Source organism: Macrobrachium nipponense, chromosome 14, assembly GCF_015104395.2.
Source record: "Macrobrachium nipponense isolate FS-2020 chromosome 14, ASM1510439v2, whole genome shotgun sequence".
Taxonomy (NCBI): Eukaryota; Metazoa; Arthropoda; class Malacostraca; order Decapoda; family Palaemonidae; genus Macrobrachium; species Macrobrachium nipponense.
Genome location: NC_087207.1, coordinates 20,558,094 through 20,578,093, shown reverse-complemented (window position 1 = coordinate 20,578,093; position 20,000 = coordinate 20,558,094). Strand labels below are relative to the sequence as shown.

At 35.3% G+C, this 20,000-nt stretch overlaps 2 protein-coding genes across 3 annotated transcripts in view; both read left to right on the top strand.

The window, feature by feature from the left end:
- Nucleotides 1-12,570, top strand: part of LOC135226372 (uncharacterized) — a 47,164-nt gene extending 34,594 nt beyond the window's left edge. For both annotated transcript variants that reach the window (XM_064265848.1, XM_064265847.1), the window contains exon 3: nucleotides 11,633-12,570. In XM_064265848.1, coding sequence (XP_064121918.1) covers nucleotides 11,633-12,555 — 923 coding nt within the window. In that variant the 3' untranslated portion in view covers nucleotides 12,556-12,570. The remainder of the gene's footprint in view (nucleotides 1-11,632) is intronic.
- Nucleotides 12,571-17,535: 4,965 nt separating this feature from the next.
- Nucleotides 17,536-20,000, top strand: part of LOC135226370 (tyrosine-protein kinase transmembrane receptor Ror-like) — a 50,236-nt gene continuing 47,771 nt past the window's right edge. Inside the window, exons 1-3 of the mRNA XM_064265845.1 lie at nucleotides 17,536-17,651; nucleotides 19,112-19,144; nucleotides 19,369-19,401. Of these exons, the coding sequence (XP_064121915.1) occupies nucleotides 19,124-19,144; nucleotides 19,369-19,401 (54 nt within the window). The 5' untranslated portion in view covers nucleotides 17,536-17,651; nucleotides 19,112-19,123. The remainder of the gene's footprint in view (nucleotides 17,652-19,111; nucleotides 19,145-19,368; nucleotides 19,402-20,000) is intronic.

The following is a 20,000-nucleotide window of genomic DNA, read 5'->3' as shown; positions in this document are numbered from 1 at the left end:
GCCTCGTAAGTCTCAAGGATTCGCTCGAATTCGGGAACTCCATTCATCGCGAACAGACGCACGAACGCACATACTTATCTCTCATCTTCTTCTGGAGTTTTAATCCGACTGAACTCATCATCACTCATCCTGGCTGCTGGCTCTCTCTCTCTCTCTCTCTCTCTCTCTCTCTCTCTCTCTCTCTCTCCGAACAATGTTCATTTTAGAAGTCGCGTAAGGTCGCAAGCGTGAAGAAAGCTATCTTATTATTATTATTATTATTATTATTATTATTATTATTATTATTATTATTATTATTACGTTTGATTTTTCAACTTCTGAGTAAGGACACATGCACCAGTACCTAGTGCTACAGTGAGAGAGAGAGAGAGAGAGAGAGAGAGAGAGAGAGAGAGAGAGAGAGAAGGTCAGTATGACTTATGGTAAATATAGCGGGTTGGATTCCTCATTAGAATATGAAAGATGGAGACAGGCGGGAATAAAGAGAGAGAGAGAGAGAGAGAGAGTCACTGAATATAACCATAATACATCATAGAGCCCTAGAAAGCGAGAGAGAGAGAGAGAGAGAGAGAGGTCACTGAATATAACCATAATACATCATAGAGCTCTAGAGAGAGAGAGAGAGAGAGAGTCAAAGTCAAAGTCAAAGTCAAAAACCTTTATTCCATTATAAAATGGTTATTCTGCTACATTACAATATAAATTAATTTACATAAAATTCACAATAATTGGATTGTTAAAATTTTAGGATATATATACATTCAAGTAAAATTTAAGAAGTATTGCTTAAGTTTTCCTTTGAATAACTCAGAACTAACATCTATACATTTTCTTAATTCCAGAGGTAGTTTATTCCAGCAAGCTGGGCCCCTTATTGCCATCGAGCGTGACCCAAATCTGTTCGATAGCTGTCTACATATAGATTTTCATTCTGTCTTGTTAATGCATTCCTACAATTACCAACTGTAGGAAATGTGTATAGCCAGTTGGGATATTCTTTTCTCAAACTTTTAAAAACAAAAACACAAACATCGTACATACACTTTTCTTTTAATTTTATCCACTTTAATTGCTGGAGGGTTGGGGTGATGTGATCGTGTTTTTTCACCCCAATAACGGCTACTCTACCTGCAAAGTTTTGGATTTTTTTGAGCTTTTTCCATGTGCATATCATTTGTTACTCCCCATATCTTAATACAGTAGTTTATTACACTCAGGACCAGGCTTTCCACAATCAAGGCTCGAGTAGTATCATCAAAGAGAGAGAGAGAGAGAGAGAAGGACGAGAATAAGAGAAAATAAGAGATGAAAATAAAAAGGAATTGGAAACAGATACGCACACACACCAAATATAATTACAACAAAGCATTGTGTCCAGGAGAGAAAGAGAGAGAGAGAGAGAGAGAGAGAGAGACATATATATATATATACCTAATCCACGCTAAATCTGGCACTCCATCCGCGCCCCGAATTCTTCGCAATCACACCCTTGACCTCCCTTCTGCGTAAACACCCGCCCTTAAACGGGCAGAGCCATGCATCTTCGAGAGTAAACAACACGCCTTCAGCTGAGCTAAGTCACCTCCTCCTCTCCACTCCTAGACACGGACGGACAAAAAGTACCCCCTTGCGGGACGCTGTGATTATATAAACAGCTCATTGGCCTGTTCCTGTTGTTTACAGGTACTTAGCGCAAGTGTGGATACAATGCCTGTATTGCTCGGAACTTCATCCTCTCCTAAACACTAAGGGACAAAAAGTATCCCCCTGCGGGACGCCGTGATTATGTAAACAGCTCTCTAGTAGCCATCTTGCTTGGTGAGACGTACCCGCGTGAAGTCACAATAATCAACAGATATCACAAGTTTAACATACGACTAGAATTGAGAAAATATCTAGAAGTGTTCGTGAACTATCGGTGATAAGATTAGTGTGAAAATAGTAGGATAAAGCGTCTTCTAAGTTAGTTTAATCAAGTGTAATACTATAAATCAGAACAAAGATGGCAGTAAGTTCCAACTGCGGGAAAAGGTGGCGTAATTTGGCGTGTTTTAGCAGATTCGCAATACGATGAGGTAGCAGGAAGGGAAGAACTGGCATTTCTCATCTTATGAAATCAGCAACAGTCCTAACCAAAAAGATACAAAAGCATTCATAGATATTAGAAGGATAATAATCTTCAAACTGGAACAAATCTAATGAAAACATCTTGAAAATAATTGAAGAAGTTCCAAATAAAATCCAAGTGGTCAAGAGACTCATAAAGAAAATATACATAAACCAACATATTCCGACAAAGAAAATGATAAGGTGAATCTTGTGAATATACTAATTGATGCATTAGGAAAAAGAATGCCAAAAGCATGCAAACTGTGTAAGGTTTGGTATAGCATAGTCAATCCCACAAACCTAATCAGAAAATGTGCTGCATGCAACATTCCGACCCATCCACATGTGCTGAGGTAATACAAGATTTGAGAAAAGATACAAGAAATTTTTGTTCAAACATGTCTATCATGGATAGACAATGTTATTAAATCAAGATTGAATGTACAAATAGTTGAGGATGAAGAGAAGAGGAAGAGGAAGAAGAAGAAGAAAAAGAAGAAGAGGAAAAACGGAAGAAAAGTAAACAAAAATGAAATGACAGAAAAAAATAAGGAAAACAAAGAACAAGATAAAAGTATGGATGCAGAGATACTCATTGATACTACATATGAGGCAATAAAGCAGCATACCTACGAAGAAATAAATTACGATATGACAACAGAAAAGCAAATCCCGAAGAGGCTCTACCAGATCTATACAATGACGGGAAAGAGGAAAAAATAGACAAGAAAGCAAAATCTGCAACCTTTTGAAAAAGAGGGAATTGCAGATTTGGAGAAAGATGTTACTACAAACATCCTAAGATATGTCAAAACTATGAAATATATGGTAAATGTGCATACTTAGATGGATATGGGGATGATTGCAGAGATCTGCATCCAAAAATATGTAAAAACCTAAAAGAAGAAAAGGATGTAAGTTCGACAAAAAATGCAAATATATGCACCGTAGCCATGAATCATAATCAAATAATAACCACCAAGTATAAATCCAAATAAGAAAGAAACAAATAAAGAGAGAAATCAAAGAATAGGCAGTAAAAGAGAAAAGCAAACCACCATGAGATATGCAGAGGTGTCAGCAAAAAATTTCAAAGCATCAGCTCCGAAATTCTACTCAAGAGATAATAACTGTATTTATTATGCAAGAGGATATTTTGCAGAACCGGAGAAAATTGCAGATTGGGTTCAGACCACAAAAATTAATAATTATGATGAAGGAAGATCAAATAATGGAAAAGTTGGATTTTTTAATGTCAGAATTTCTGGAAATGAAAAAAAGAACAACATACCAGAACAGGAAAGAGACATGGGAAAATCCTTATTACTATCAGTATTTAAATGAAGGAGAAAACACGCAAACCATCATAGTGATGAATGCGCAGGGTTTAGTTACGAGTAACTCAAAAAGAAAAAAATAGAGTACTTAGAAGAACTAACCCAAAATGAAAAGAAATAGATATAATGATATGGAAAGTGAAACCTGGTATTCCCAAGAGACTGGGAATGATGATCAAATAAAAGGGTTCCAAACTTATAGATCAGATAGAAAAAATAGGAATCAAGGGGGAACGCAATATATGGGAAAGACAAAAAAACAAGGAAAAATATATGAGAATATAGTAACTCAGAATGTGAACTAATAGCGGTAGAATTTGAATCTGAAAATTGATGAAACATAGTAATATATAGACCTCCTAAATACTAAAGAGTTTGACTTAATAATTGAAAAATTGGATGATATATGTAGAAATCACAAGGACTGGACTATTCTCCTATCTGGTGACTTCAACTTTCCTTTCGTAGAATGGAAAGAACGAATGGAGATTGTGGTTGTACTTATACATATAAAAAAAGAGAGTAATAGTAGTGCAGAAGATAAGAGGCAATTTGAAAAGCTATTAGATATGCTACTAGAATACAACATTCAACAAATAAATCACCTGCCAACAAGAAGGAAAATACCTTAGACCTAGTATTTGTGAACGAGATGAATTATGTTAAAGAAATAATAGTTTATAATGCGAGTATTTCAGACCATAATGTCATAGAATTAACAGTTCATTCCAAAGCAAGTGAAAATAGAGATAAGCAAGAAATGAAAAAGTGGGAAGGATATGGAAAATACAACTTCTACAGTAAAAATATAAAAAAATGGTCAGAAATTAATGAAGAATTAAACAAAGATTGGGATCACATTTTCGTAAGTGATGACATAAGGGTAAATACGGAGATATTATATAAAATATTGGAGATAATAGTGGAAAAATATATACCGAAGAAGAAAAGTAAACATCATTCATGCATACCAAGAGACAGAAGGATCTTGTTCAGAAAATCAGAAAGTGGAAAAAAGGTCTTGCAAAAGAAAAAAATGCATGGAAAGTTATAGAACTAAAAAGTAAGATAGAAAAGGATGCAGAACAAAAAGATTATACAATCAAAAGAAAATGAAAAACGGGACTTGGAAGAAAAAACCCTATTAAATATCAAAGCAAAACCCCAAAACTATTATACTCATATGCGAAGAAGATGAATAAAAGAAGAATGAAATAGGCCCTCTGAGAATTGAAGGAGATTAACGAATGAAAAAAAGGAAATTTGCAACATACTGGCAGAACGATATAAGAGAGAATTCACCCCTAGAAATAGATAATGAAGATAATGATATAGAAGTAAGGGAGATGAAAATAGTGAATATTTAGCTGACATAGATATTAATGAAGCTGATATTGTGCAGGCTATTAAATGAAATTAAAATGGAGCTGCTGCAGGGCTGAGGATCTGAATTCCTGCTATTTTGTTAAAGAAAGTAGTTCATTCTATCGCAAAGCCACTTGCAATATTATTAAGACAACGTGTAGATACAGGCTAAGATATTATGATGAGCACAAATTAGCATATATTACCCCTACTTTCAAAAGTGGATCAAGACTAGAGGCAAGTAATTATAGGCCTGTGAGTCTAACATCACATATAATGAAAGTGTATGAAAGGGTAATGAAGAAAAATATTATGAAACATTTTAATAAAAAAATATTTGTTTCTTAATAAATAAAATGGACAAACATGGTTTCGTACCCGGAAAAAGTACACAAACCCAACTGTTAGTCCACCGTGAAAACATATTCAAAAATATGAAAAGCGGAAATGAAACAGATGTGGTTTATTTAGACTTTGCAAAAGCTTTTGATAAAGTAGACCATAATATATTGGCGAAGAAAATTAGAAAACACAATATCGTGGATAAAGTAGGAAGATGGTTAAAAGAATTTTTACACAACAGAAAAACAGATAGTTATTGCAAACGCGAGAATTGGATGAAGCCAAGGGTAATATCCGGTGTGCCGCAAGGTACGGTGTTAGCTGCAATACTGTTTGTTATTATGATTGAAGACATAGACAATAATGTTAAGGATTCGGTAGTGAGTAGTTCGCAGATGACACAAGAATAAGTAGAGAAATTACTTGTGATGAAGATAGGAAGCTCTACAAAGAGACCTTAACAAAGTATATGATTGGGCAGAGGTAAATAGGATGGTATTTAACTCTGATAAATTGAATCAATAAATTATGGAGACAGAGAAAAGAAAGCTATATGCATATAAGGGACCTAATAATGAGACCATCACAAATAAGGAAGCAGTTAAAGACCTTGGTGTGATGATGAATAGGAACATGTTATGCAATGATCAAATAGCAACTCTGTTGGCAAAATGTAAAGCAAAAATGGGAAGAATGTTGTTACGGCACTTCAAAACAAGAAAAGCTGAACACATGATTATGCTTTATAAAACATATGTTCGTAGTCCACTTGAATATTGCAATATGATATGGTACCACACTATCAAAAGGATATTGCACAAATAGAGAGTGTACAAAGGTCCTTTACAGCTAGAATAGAAGAAGTTAAGGACCTAGACTACTGGGAAAGACTACAATTCTTAAAATTATAGAGTCTAGAAAGGAGAAGAGAACGCTACATGATAATTCAGGCATGGAAACAGATAGAAGGAATAGCAGAAAATATCATGGAACTAAAAATATCAGAAAGAGCAAGCAGAGGTAGATTAATAGTGCCCAAAACTATACCAGGAAAAATAAGGAAAGCACACAGGACATTAATCCACTACGCACCAGCATCGATAATGCAGCGTCTATTCAATGCGTTGCCAGCTCACTGAGGAATATATCAGGAGTGAGCGTAGATGTGTTTAAGAATAAGCTCGACAAATATCTAAACTGCATCCCAGACCATCCAAGATTGGAAGATGCAAAATATACCGGAAGATGTACTAGCAACTCTCTGGTAGACATTAGAGGTGCCACACTGAGGGACCTGGGGCAACCCGAAACAAGATGTAAGGTCTGTAAGGTAAGGCCTGTTCCTCTTGTTCACATAGTTTACCTTTGTCAACTGGGACCTCCTTCTTTCCTAAACACTAAGGGATATAAAGTATCCCCTTGCGGGGTGCCGTGATTATGTAAAGAGCTCATTGGCCTGTTCCTCTTGTTTACAAGTACTTAGTTTAACGCGTGGATACAATACCTTTGTCAATTGGGACCTTCTTTCCTAAATACCGTGGGACCAAAAGTACCCTCTCGCGGGATGCCGCGTATATATCAAGCTCATTGGTCTGCTCATATTGTGTGCAGGTACTAAGCGCAAACGCGTGGATGCAATCAATGTCTTTGCCAAATGGGATCTCCTCTACTCTCAAAACATCGAGGGTCAAAAGTACCCCCTAGCGGGACGCCGTACTACATATATAAACAGCTCATTGGGCTGCTTATATTGTTTATAGGTACTTAGCGCAAACGCGTGGATACAATGTCTGTATCGCTTGGGGAAGTTTGTATCCGGGAAGATGGATGTTTCTGTATAATGTCAGGAGAAAGGGTGTTTGCTTCCCAGTAGTTTGTATAGAGTTAAAGCAGATGACCTTGTAATATTATTAACAAGGAATTCCCCAGGGGCTGGGATGTTACATGTAAGCTATCATAATAGTAATGACGATTAATTTACATAGGGTCCAAGAGTTTCCATGTAAGATGTATTAGCTCATACCGGCAGTTTGTAATGAGTTAAAACAGATGACCTTGTAATGATAAAAACAGTGATCTTCCTAGGGGCCTGGAGCTTACATATAAGCTGTCCAATAACATCGGTCAATTTTCCTAGGAGACGGGAGCTTACGTTTAAGCTGACCCTAATAAGCTGTTGTAATATAAATAACAATTAATTTCCTTAGGGACAAGGAGCTTACATGTAAGCTCCTGGCCCCTAGAGTGATTCATTGTTATTAATATTACGACAGCTCACACGTAAGCTGTCGTAATATTAAAAACAATGAATCACTCTAGGTGCCAGGAGCTTACATGTAAAGCTGTATTCCCCATAAAAGCTGTTTTTAATCATCTGAAACAGATGACCTTGTGATATTAATGATCAGTTTCCCTGGAGGTCGAGAGCTTATACGTGTAAGGTATGTTGCACATACCCAGGAATTGGTTTTCTACATTTCATACGGTTTCACTAAATTTCTCATATTTACAATCATTGTCAAATAATGTATCATTTAAATGCTTTGGCCTTATGGGGACGAAACTATCAATATCATTTATATATAACTATCAACGTTTGTGATAGTTGATACTTCCTTCTTTCTTTAAGGATTATAAAAATCCCAGGAAAGATATTCCATGCTGTTTCTCACAAATTCTGACCCCATCTTGGAAAGAGTCATTTATCAAATGCTCGCTTGTCCTAAGCCTGGTGAATCAGGGAGGACATCGTATATCATTGGACTTGCAAACTCTGGCTCCATCTTGGAAAGAGACATTCATCAAATGCGGATGCAGGACGGTATTCCAGGTAGCTATTGTCATTCGCGTTTTATTGGTCCAGTCGAGAAAGGTCAAGAGAAAGAGATTTTGACCCTTTTGTTCAACTCCAAGAAAAAGGAAGTGAAGTCCACTCAAAAGTCACCGAAAGTGGATCATTGTATTCATGGGGAGTCTGAGTTAGACTTTCATACTCCTGCAGAACACAAGATCGCCTTTTTTGGTCATTCTTTCGTTCAAGCAGTGCGTAACTGCTATAAATTTTTTATTCCTATTGAATTTTTAACAGTTATTCATTGCATGAATGAAAAATATTGTAAAAAACAGCACATAATTTGATATGAATAATGACATGAAGACTCAACAACTGTTATCAATGTAGTAAAAATAATGTCGTGAAGAAATGTCAATAGCCGTTTTAAATGTGATATGGATAATGCCATGAGGAAAGGTTAATAACTGTTATAAATGTCATATAAAAATGACATGAAGACATGTCAATAATTTTTATAAATATATGAATAATCACATGAAAAATGTTAATAACTGTAATAAATGTGATATGAATAATGACATGAAGAACTGTTATCAATGTAATACGAAAATTACAAGAAGAATGGTTAATAACTGTTATAAATGTCATATAAAGAATGACATGAATACATGTCAATAACTATCATAAATGAGAATATGAATAATGACATGAGAAAATGTTAATAACTGTTACCAATGTAATACGAATAATTAGAAAGGTTAATAACTGTTATAAATGTCATATAAGGAATGACATTAGGACTTGTCAATAATTATCGTAAATGAGAATATGAATAATGACTTGAAGAAATGTTAATAACTATTATAAATGAGGATATGAAAAGTGACATGATAAAATATCCATAAAAAGGATTGACAACAATGTCAAAGCGTAGACATAACTTCACCTCACCATACACGCACAAAATAGACTTCCCAGGAATAACTACAGTCAGTGAGATGTCCTACTTCAATTCTTTCCAGTAATGTGTAATTACGTCGTCGCGTATGCAAGTGAGCAGAAAAGGGCAAAATGATCAGCAAATGTAATTACCTCACTGCTGGTGGGCGTGATGTAATTATGCTTGGATTCTGTCGCTTAAAAATTTCAGGATTCGGGAGGAACTTCCCTGACAGATTATTTCAGCTTGACTGTATTATCTGATAATTTCTTTTCGCTTAATCGGGGAGTAAGCCTACAAACTAGTTTGTTGCTGTTGTTGTTGTTGCTGTTGTTGTTGTTGGGTCGGTAGGAAATGTCTTTAGAAAAGCCTATTAAGGTCTGAAAAAGGTGTTTTGCGTTGAGTTAAAGATACAGGAATGTTAGGATAGGCTATTTGTGATTTATTTATTAGGATGAAAATATGAAAAGATAAATAATGTACATGTTAAACAGTACAGAAAAATTATTAATTTTAATTTTCGTTGGTGAAAAAAAACGCGCTATTTGACCATATGTAGATTTTAGCATGTCCCTGAGTAAGCTGAAGGTTGGATCACGCCTATATATATATATATATATATATATATATATATATATATATATATATATATATAGAGCCTATTTATTCTAATTTTCGTTGATGAAACAACGCGCTATTTGACCATAGACTTTAGCCTGCATCTCAAGTAGGCTGTTTAATATACACCACATGATCAAATTCATCATCATTAACATATGACAGTAGAAGGTAATGATATTGACTTTCGATTCATAAATCTTTTTCTTCGTCTTCTTCTTCTTCTTCTTCTTCTTCTTCTTCTTCTTCTTCCCAGCTTTATTCCTATTCGGGGTCGCCGTTTTTAATGAGTCTCTTCAATCTGCTATTGGCAGGAATGCTTCAGTTCCATTAGAAGACTATCAACATGGCAAAAACTATTTCAAATTACATTCAGTTTGTATGTATATATATATATATATATATATATATATATATATATATATATACATATATATATATATATATATATATATATATATATATGTATATATATATATATATATATATATATATATATATATATATATATATATATATATGTATATATGTATATATACATACATATATATATATATATATATATATATATATATATATATATATATATATATATATATATATATATATATATATATGTATATATATATATATATATATATATATATATATAATTATATATATATATATATATACATATATATATATATATATATATATATATATATATATATATATATATATGTATGAGTGTGTGTGTGTGTGTGTTTGTATATGTAGTATGTATGTAGTATGTATGTATGTGTATATATATATATATATGTTGGGTTTTATGAAGGACATTCAAGGTCCCCTCCCCTAAATTATGTCAAGATATAAACCCAGCAACCATTCCAAAAGCAGCGAAAGAGAGAGAGAGAGAGAGAGAGAGAGAGAGAGAGAGAGAGAGAGAGAGAGAGAAGGCAACCAACGTCACTCGCGCTAAACGAAGCAATACGAAAGTAAACAACATAAACCTCTTCCCATTTTCGTCGGGAGGACTTTACGACCCAATTTCCTATCGAAACATTGTCCTGAATTCCTGGCCCCCACTTTGTTCCAGCGCACATCAACTCCCTTCGAGGCCTTTCTAAGCTTCTTACCAACCCTTTCAGAAGGAGCAGAGTAAGGGAAATATACCGAAACAGCTAGAAATTCCCACCGGAATAGGAATTAGCAACTAGAGCAACTCGGAAACGAGAATGAACAAGAAATAGAGTAGGCTTCCGTAACACCAGGTTTAAGAAGACTTCCCTTATCTGCCATTATTTCTCCCTCTGGTTTGAGACCTTCCAATAATTCTCTCTCGGGAGTTCGGCAATAAAGTTTTTTTATCTCTCGGTTTTCAGGTGTATATATACTTCCCTCCCAAAGGCTTATTTTTAATTCCCCTCCCCCTGCCCCACAACAACCCCCTCCGCTTGTTTTGACTTTATTTGCCCTGTGTAGTATCCAAATATTTTGTTTATAAGAAAGCAGCTTACTTTTATGTTATTTGACTTTAGTTTCCCAGTGCAGGTTCCATATATTTCCTCGATGAAGGAGAAGTTTCTTTTATTCTATTCGCTTTTTTCATAAGATGGTAAAGGAGATTCAGCTATGAAAAGCTGATACTTTAATTATTCAATGAAAAATTTGTATACACTTCTGATTTTTTTTAAAAGAGATCTTACAATTGTAATTTAACGTTTCTTGGTTCATCTCTTGCCGTTTTTCACGAGACACCGAACCACATTTTAGGCCGCAAAGAATTATGATTTGCATTTTTCTTTCTTATTTTACTGAAAAAGAGAAGATAATTTTCCCATGGTATTACATATTTTGTTGAGATCTGGCAGATGAGTGAAGATTAAAAACATTTTGTTTTATTTGCTGTTATGCTCACACGGTTATACATCCATAAATACATGTTAACATACACACAATAACACCGATACACAAAAACATATATTATATATATATACACATATATATATATATATAGACATGTTTTTATGTGTGTAGAAAGAGAGAGAGAGAGAGAGAGAGAGAGAGAGAGAAAATGTAGCTCTCAACACCATGCTTCATGGTAATCATTCAGGCATTCACCATTTTATCTTATCTTTCCAGATACATCTGTAGCCAACGAAACGTGGCAGCGAAAAGATGAAACGGAGTCTGTAGAGGAGAGACTGAGCATGGGTGAAAACGACGTCATCCTCAACCAGGACACATCCATAGTCTCATCCGCCAACTCGTCTCACCCGTCTACTAATCACTCTGACTCCTATGGTCAAGTCGTCCTCAATGATACGACGACTCACGAACCCTGGGCACCGCCAGCTGCCCCAGTGACGACCCGGCTTCCTCCTCCTCCTCCTCCTCCCCCTCTTCCTTTCGCCGAAATACAGACCACGCCGACCCCGAACTCTACCTCCAGTTCCCTCCTCCTCTCTAGTCTCGCTTCTTCCAGCAAGCCGCTCCTGGAAACCACAATGCCAACTCTCATACTGTCCGCCATCACCAAATCCAGTCATCCAGATCAGACGCAGGAGGCGATGAAGGACTCGGAAGGTCCACCACCACGTTCCTCTAATACCATCCTTCAGCCTGCAAATTCACCAGCAGCAGCAGCAGCAGAAGAGATTAGACCAACAGAGAGCAGTCCTCCGTCAGAAGCTTCTTCGCAGAGCACAGCGAGATCGGCTGTTCTAATGGCACCTACAGCTCTTCCTCCTACTGCCCTAAAAAACACCACGGCTCCGGTCCTGACGACGAAGACGGGTAAGCCTCGCAAGAGGAAGCTCCAGAGCAGGGATTCCGAGCCTGGCTGGGCAGCCGAGTCCCTCACGAGGCCCATGGCCGCTCCTGACGTGTGCTCCAACGACCCGTGTGGAGCAGGCATAGCCTGTCACCCTACCAACATGACGTCTGAAGGCTTCACGTGTATCTGCCCGGATAATAAGAAGATCAGACCGGGAGATAACTGCACTATAGAAACTGTAAGTATAGTGTCCAGTACAGCCGGTTGCTTTATCGCGCCTGTACCCTAAAGTCTATAATGTAGGTTGAGATTGCAAGTCCCTGTTTTGAACCTCTGTTCTGGGTAACCTTTTCTGCAGCATACTGATTTACAGGCCAAGTAGTGAGAGAGGCTGACTCTTGACTTAACGACAGCAAATCTGAGCATGGACTATTTCTCGTTGACTACAATTTACACACTGGAAAAATAATAGACACACTCAGTTTATACCTCTTGGATTCTTGGTAAATGCTGCTACCTACTAAAGTTGACAAATAGACTGCGTACTCATTTCATTATCTAGGTCATCAGAGGCACCAAATCATTCTGCCTCTCCCGGAAATCAAACTCGCTCTCTCTCACTGGTAAGGCAAGTGTCAAGGACCCTTAATTTTTATTATCATTATTCATGTTACAAATATATTCCAAGAGCAATGGATAAGTTGGTTAATTAAGGATTTCACTAAACACACTGGAAAGTATCTTTGGGTCTTATATCCCACTAAAACTCTGTAAAGATTAACGTTTCAACATTTCACTAAATTCGTCGAAAGGATTTCACGCCAATCTTTCCATTTTACCTCTAGCCTTGGGGTTTAGACTTGCCAGTAAGTGAACCATGTTTACAAATCTCCACACTGAATCTGACTTTGGTTGAGGGCAGAAATACACTCTAATCTGAAACCTGAATTTGCTTACAGGCAGAAATACATTCTGACTATAAATCTGACTTTACTTACGGGCAGAAATACATTCTGACCATAAATCTGACTTTGCTTACAGACATAAATACATTCTGACCATAAATCTGACTTTGCTTATAAGCAGAAATACATTCTGACCATAAATCTGACTTTACTTATGGGCAGAAATACATTCTGACCATAAATATGACTTTACTTACGGGCAGAAATACATTTTGAACATAAATCTGACTTTACTAATGGGCAGAAATACATTCTGACCATAAATCTGACTTTACTTACGGGCAGAAATACATTCTGCACATAAATCTGACTTTACTTACGGGCAGAAATACATTCTGAACATAAATCTGACTTTACTTATGAGCAGAAATACATTCCGACCATAAATTTGACTTTACTTACGGGCAGAAATAGATTCTGACTATAAATCTGACTTTGCTTATGGACAGAAATACAATCTGACCATAAATCTGACTTTACTTACGGGCAGAAAAACACGCTGACCATAAATCTGACTTTGCTTACTGACCGAAATAGAATCTGACTATAAATCTGACTTTTCTTAGTATTTAAAAGCCTTTGGAAATTGCTTATATCAATGCTATTTTTCTTATTAATTTTATGATCTACACTTTATTTAGAATCTTTGTCCGCCTTGATTGATAAAACTTGATACAAAATATCAAAACTCGTAGTTCTATTTAATTTCAATTCATGTAAGGAAAACTTTTTTTTATTTATTCTTTGTACGAAATCCTATCAATTCCCAAACTACGATAAAATAAATTCTTTACGTTCAGTTTTGCTATTTTGTTATGTAAGCCGCCAAATGCCTTTTAGCAGTCAGGGAGAAGGTCGGGTAGACCAAAATTGCGATGGATTGACTGTGTGAGGAGAGATATGAGGAAGTTGGGATTGAGCGAGGAGGATGCGCTGGACCGAGGTAGATGGAACAATGTGCTGAAGAACCACTACAGTGACCCCAAATAGGGACAAGCTTGTAGAAAAAGAAGAAGAAAAAGAAGTTTATTTAGTTCGCTCAAACTTAACCTTCAGCATCCACCAACGTCCTGTAGAGCATTGCATCACAAACACCGAGCGTCTCTCGGTCTACTAATATTGTACTGCAGTCGAGATGAGCTTACGACAATATTCAAAACAATGCTTCACTGTCTGTCCGAGGCGCCTCAGCTGAACTCTAGGGCATAACTCGGGCACGAAAAAGGGCTACGTACTTGGTCAAATGTCTCTCGAACCGGGATTTGGCTATTACCGATTTATACCCCTGTAACTCGCATTATTAGTATTCTTTTAGCCTTCTGTAAATCTTGCTACATAATATAATCTTATTAGCAAAAGGACAATATAATTCTTGAAGTATTGAACGAACACGGGGTTGGATTTTTTTATTTTTTTATATTTCTTATTTATTTTATCTTATTTCATCTATTTATTTATTCTAATAAGTTTCTTAATTCTTTCTAATGAATATCTAGATATTCTTTGGAAGTTTGAATATCTAGTCACAGACCCCTTTGGTGGTTTTGTTCTATATGAATCTTATGAATAATAATAAAATAATCAATGATAATAATAATAATAATAACTAAGACGATTGAAGCCAACGGAACTAAAACTGTTAAGGTATTAATAACATGGAACACATAGGATATAACGTCCTAAGGTTCTCTATTGGCGATGGCAATTATTATTATTATATTACATTATTATATTATTATATTATTATTTTATTATTATTATTATTATTATTATTATATATTATTATTATCATTATAATAATAATAATAATAATAATAATAAATACTAATAATAATACTAATAATTAATATAATAATAATAATAATAATAATAATAATAATAACAGACGATTTTAGCCAACGTAACTAAAACTGATTAAGGTTCTCTTGGACGATGGCAATTATTATTAATATTATTATTATTATTATTATTATTATTTTATTATTATTATATTATATTATTATACAGAAGATGAACCCTATTCATACGGAAAAAGCCCACCAAAGGGGCCATTGACTTAATCCAAGCTTCCAAAGAATATTACTGTTCATTTGAAAGAAGTAACAGAGATCAGTTATTAGAAATGAAGCAAATTAACAAATTAATGAATAAATAGATAAAAATGTGAGTATATTGCTAAACTACGAAGAGAATTGTATTAGGATAGAAATGTTTTATGGCAAGTCTTCATCAGAGAGTTATAGTATTTATAAATTATTAAATTCTGAAAATGATCCAAATATTCCTTTTCATTTTAGTATATTTAGTAAAATTTTTGGCGAATACTTAACAAATACAATACTGTATTACAGGCTTAGATGGATACAGTAGGATATGCAACAGGAGTTGGTTAATTGAGTGGGTTCTCTTCAAGGAACACACCAAAATGATGTCGGCATTTCAGATTAATATAATGAGGATTCCCCAGCTACAATGAACCTAAGGAATTTCATTATGCAAACTACGCCAGGCTGTACTCAGCATTTGCATTTTCACGTCAATAACTTCGATGTGTTTCAATACACAACCGTCGGATGTTTAATTATCTTGATTTTGTGAAGACACATGACTGAAATGGCCTTTCGTTGAGGAAAAATGAAAGAGAGAGAGAGAAAGGATGGTACAGGAGGGAAATGAAAGCCTTTTCACATTAAAGAAAGGGCGGGAGAGAGCGATAAATGAGAACAGCAGGAAAAGAAAGGATATATTTTTGGCGTTAAAGAAAAAATGAGAGAACGGGAATAGATAGCTTTCAGTAGGAGAGAAAGGATGAGAGAAAGCGGAAAGATGGGTTTTTGAAAGTAAAGAAAGCACGAGAGAAAGCTAAAGAAGAGAGCTATTTGAAGTAAGGTTTAGTGAAAGCAAAAGAGAAAGAAGAGCTTTTGACAAATAGAGACGAGAGAAAGCGGGAGAATAGCTTTTTGATAACAGCGAAAGCACGAGATAAACCTAACGAAGAGCTATTAGATAAGAAAGGAAGGCCGAGTGAAAGAGAAAGCATAGCTATCTGCCAGAAAGAGAAAGTAAAATAAGAGATTTTTAACACGAAAGAAGAGAGGGAAAGGGTGAAAGCATAGTTATACGAATGTCTAGAGAGTAAAATCATCTTGACAGTAAAGAAAGGACGAGAGAAAGTGAAATAATTATCTGACAGGAAAGAAAGAACAAAAGAAAGCAAAAAAAAAAGTTTGTGCCAGGAGGGAAAACGAAAGGACGAGAGAAAGTGAAATAATTATCTGACAGGAAAGAGAGAACAAAAGAAAGCTAAAGAAAAAGGGTTTGTGACAGGAGAGAAAACGAAAGGAGAGAAAGCTAAAGAATAGCCTATGACAGTAAAGAAAGTAAGAGTGAAAGCTGATAAAGAAAAGCTCAGTGACGGTAGATATGAAAAAATTTATCCCCGGACAAGATCTTGCGTTTGCTTTCTGACCAGTAAAGAAAGGACGAGAGAAAGCGGAAGACCAGCTCTTTGACAGTAAAAAAGTACAGCAGAGAGATGACAGAGAATAGCTCTGTGACGGCAGAGCAAAATATGAAAGAATGAAAGAATGCATCCCCGGAGAGGCTCGTGCTTTTGCTTGGCCAAGAAACCCATTCGAGTGTTGTTGGATATCTAAAGGAGACAAAGGCGTATTGTTCAAATTGCCTCAGCGTGGTCGGTTGAAAATGGATCGGACAAGACTGGCCTAGAAGACCGATGCATTTGTTATCTGCGATATGCATATTCGCGCATGTGCGCACTGCTTGTGTGTGTTTGTGTGTTAGAGATGCGATGCCAGTAACATAATCCTCAACATCGTTCAGCTACTGTGCAATTAACGAGGAATGATGAAAGTGGATTGTGACGTTGATGGAAATTTGCGTCCGTACGTGTGAATTTGTGCTTGTGTACATGTATGTGTGCGTGTGTGTGTGTGTGTGTGCGTGTTAAGGTGAGTTTACACTAGGCTTCACCCCACGCTGCATGCGTAAGACTCATCACCAACTCCTCCCAAATTCGTGTTAGCCCCTCCTACTGGAGTGCTCATTAGGGTGAGTTAGTGGTGTGGCGTGACTCTTGATGAGCAGTCCAGTAGGCGGGGCTAACAAGAATTTGGGAGGAGTTGGTGATGAGTCTTAAGTATGCAGCTTGCGGTGAAGCCTAGTGTAAACTCACCTTAGGAGATACCAAGATGAGTAAAACGAGCTAAACGCGTTTCAGCTACTGTGCGATTAACGAGGAATAGTGATAATACACTTTTAGTGGAACTTTTGCTTATGCAAATAATGCGGTGTTATTTAAGTAGATAATTAAGTCTAACAAATTAATTTATTTCTTCCAGTGAACTTCACTCCATCGCCACAACCCATCCCAAGCAAAGCCTACAAACCTAACGACCAGGTAAGGAGAAATAATTTACGATTATCTGATGTTTTATTAACGTATAAAATCTTTATGTTAAAATAAGAATAAGAAATTCTTCAAAACTATTTCAGTGTATTATACAGTCAGTGACCACTGCACATGACACTAGATAACTGGTAATTAATCAGTCAGTTCTTGTTTTATCGCTCTAGATGTGTTATACTATCCTCTACTTGAATGTTGTTCTTGTTGCAGTATTTTGTTTCTATGCGTTACATAATTTTTTTTAACATATTTTGTTTGTGTGTGCCCCTAACTTAGTCGTTTCTAAGCGTTGTGTATTTATTTCCTGGCAGTATTGTATATATTGTGAAAATTGCTTTATTTTTGGCATATACGCCGTGTTGTATAATTTTTCCTTGATTGTATATTTAAATCATATATTTAAGTCATTGGATTAGGTTGGAAAGCGTAAAAAGAACTGATTATTAATAATTTCCTCCATTTTTCCATTTAAACATGCAACATATTAGGAACTATCTTTAATAAATTAATGATTATTATACATACATAACACCAGTAAAGTTCATTTCATCATCGCCTACTACAATTGAGCTGTTTGTTATAGGATAAAAAACTTTTCAAATATTGTAATACTAGTCAATTATGCCTCAGAAACTCTCTGTAGTTTTTATTAGGAAAATATTATGGTTCCTGGTTTTTACGAAATATTATGATTTATGGTTTTCGCAAGATAAGACAATGTCCCGAACCTATTGAATTATCATCTAAATTAGACCGAATCTCGAGGATTCAATTTATAATTATTGAAAATTATCATGATTCCTGGTTTTCACTAACTAAGATATTTGGAAATATTATGATTCCTGGTTTCTGCAATATAAGACGATTGAAATTATTGTGATTCCTGGTTTTCGTAAAATAAGACATTTGAAAATATTATGATATTTGGTTTTCACAAAATAAGACATTTGAAATATAGTTTTCACAAAATAAGACATTTTGAAATATTATGATTCCTGGTTTTCACAAAATAAGACATTTGGAAATATTATGATTCCTGGTTTTTGCAATGTAAGAAGTTTGAAAATATTATGATCTCTAGTTTTCACAAAATAAGATATTTGGAAATGTTATGATTTCTGGTTTTCATAAAATAAGACATTTGAAGATATTATGATTACTGGTTTTCACAAAATAAGACATCTGAAAACATTATGATTGCTGGTTTTCACAAAACAAGACATTTGAAAATGTCGTGCATTCCTTTTTCTGCACCTCCTTTCATATTCTCTTTCTTCCATCTTACCTTCCACCCTTTGCTATTACAACCTTGAAGCCTTGATACTCTCAATTTCCCTTTCAGCGCTGAATGCCCCGATTATAGGTCCCAGTACCTTGGCCTTGGGCCTTAGTTTTGTTGTCTTATTATTCTTCATATTCTCTTCTCATCTATGATGTCCTCTCATTCACAGACAACTCATTCAATGGTGTCACCAGGATCCAAAGTAAGAAATCGTCAGAGTCGTCTTACGTTGAACTTTCTCTTCCACGAAACTTTGTTGTTTAAATCTCAAAAAGAAAAAATAACTTACTTATAAAAGCAGTCAGCAAACCTAAGAAATAAAGCTATTGTGTCAAGATCGTGCATAAATAGTATGTGATATAGATGAAAGATTTTTCTGATGTTTTCATAAAAAAAATGAATAATGATAAATTATTTGCTTCACAGTATACAGATTCAGGATGGCTTTACCATTTAAAAGTAAGGAAATCTTTGTTTTCTTTCGTCTGTTGTCGGTACACGCCAAAACTCGACTTTAGTTTACACAGTTTTATGGTTAATTTAATAAATGACATAATTTACTTTTTACCCACTAAAGGTTTTAGAGGATGTTTTGTACCCACCTACAAAATCTCCTACAAAAAATACATTGTGAATTTTAAAATATTTTATGTTTTACATCTCAACATGACGTTTGCTTTAGACGAAACAGCATCACCAGCTACGAACGCTTAGGTCGTTTTTAGGTACACTAAAGTTCCCTGAATAATGATAATACTACTATGTCCTTATTTTTCTTGTTTAATTGCATGCTTCATGTTTTTATATTCATCCAATATCTTGATATCTGAGCAGATATGTTGACTAGAAACGACCTCATAATCAAATGCAAACACACGCTTGACCACGTCAACACAGCTACTGGGGTACATCTCTGCAGACCTGACTTGAGAGACTTTCTCTTTCATCGAGAGAAACGCGTTAATGACACGCAAGGGGAAATGATTTAATTGAGGAAGAGCCAAAATATACTTTGCATAAAAACCTGTGTTTGTATAAAGTTGCACGTAGGATGCTTG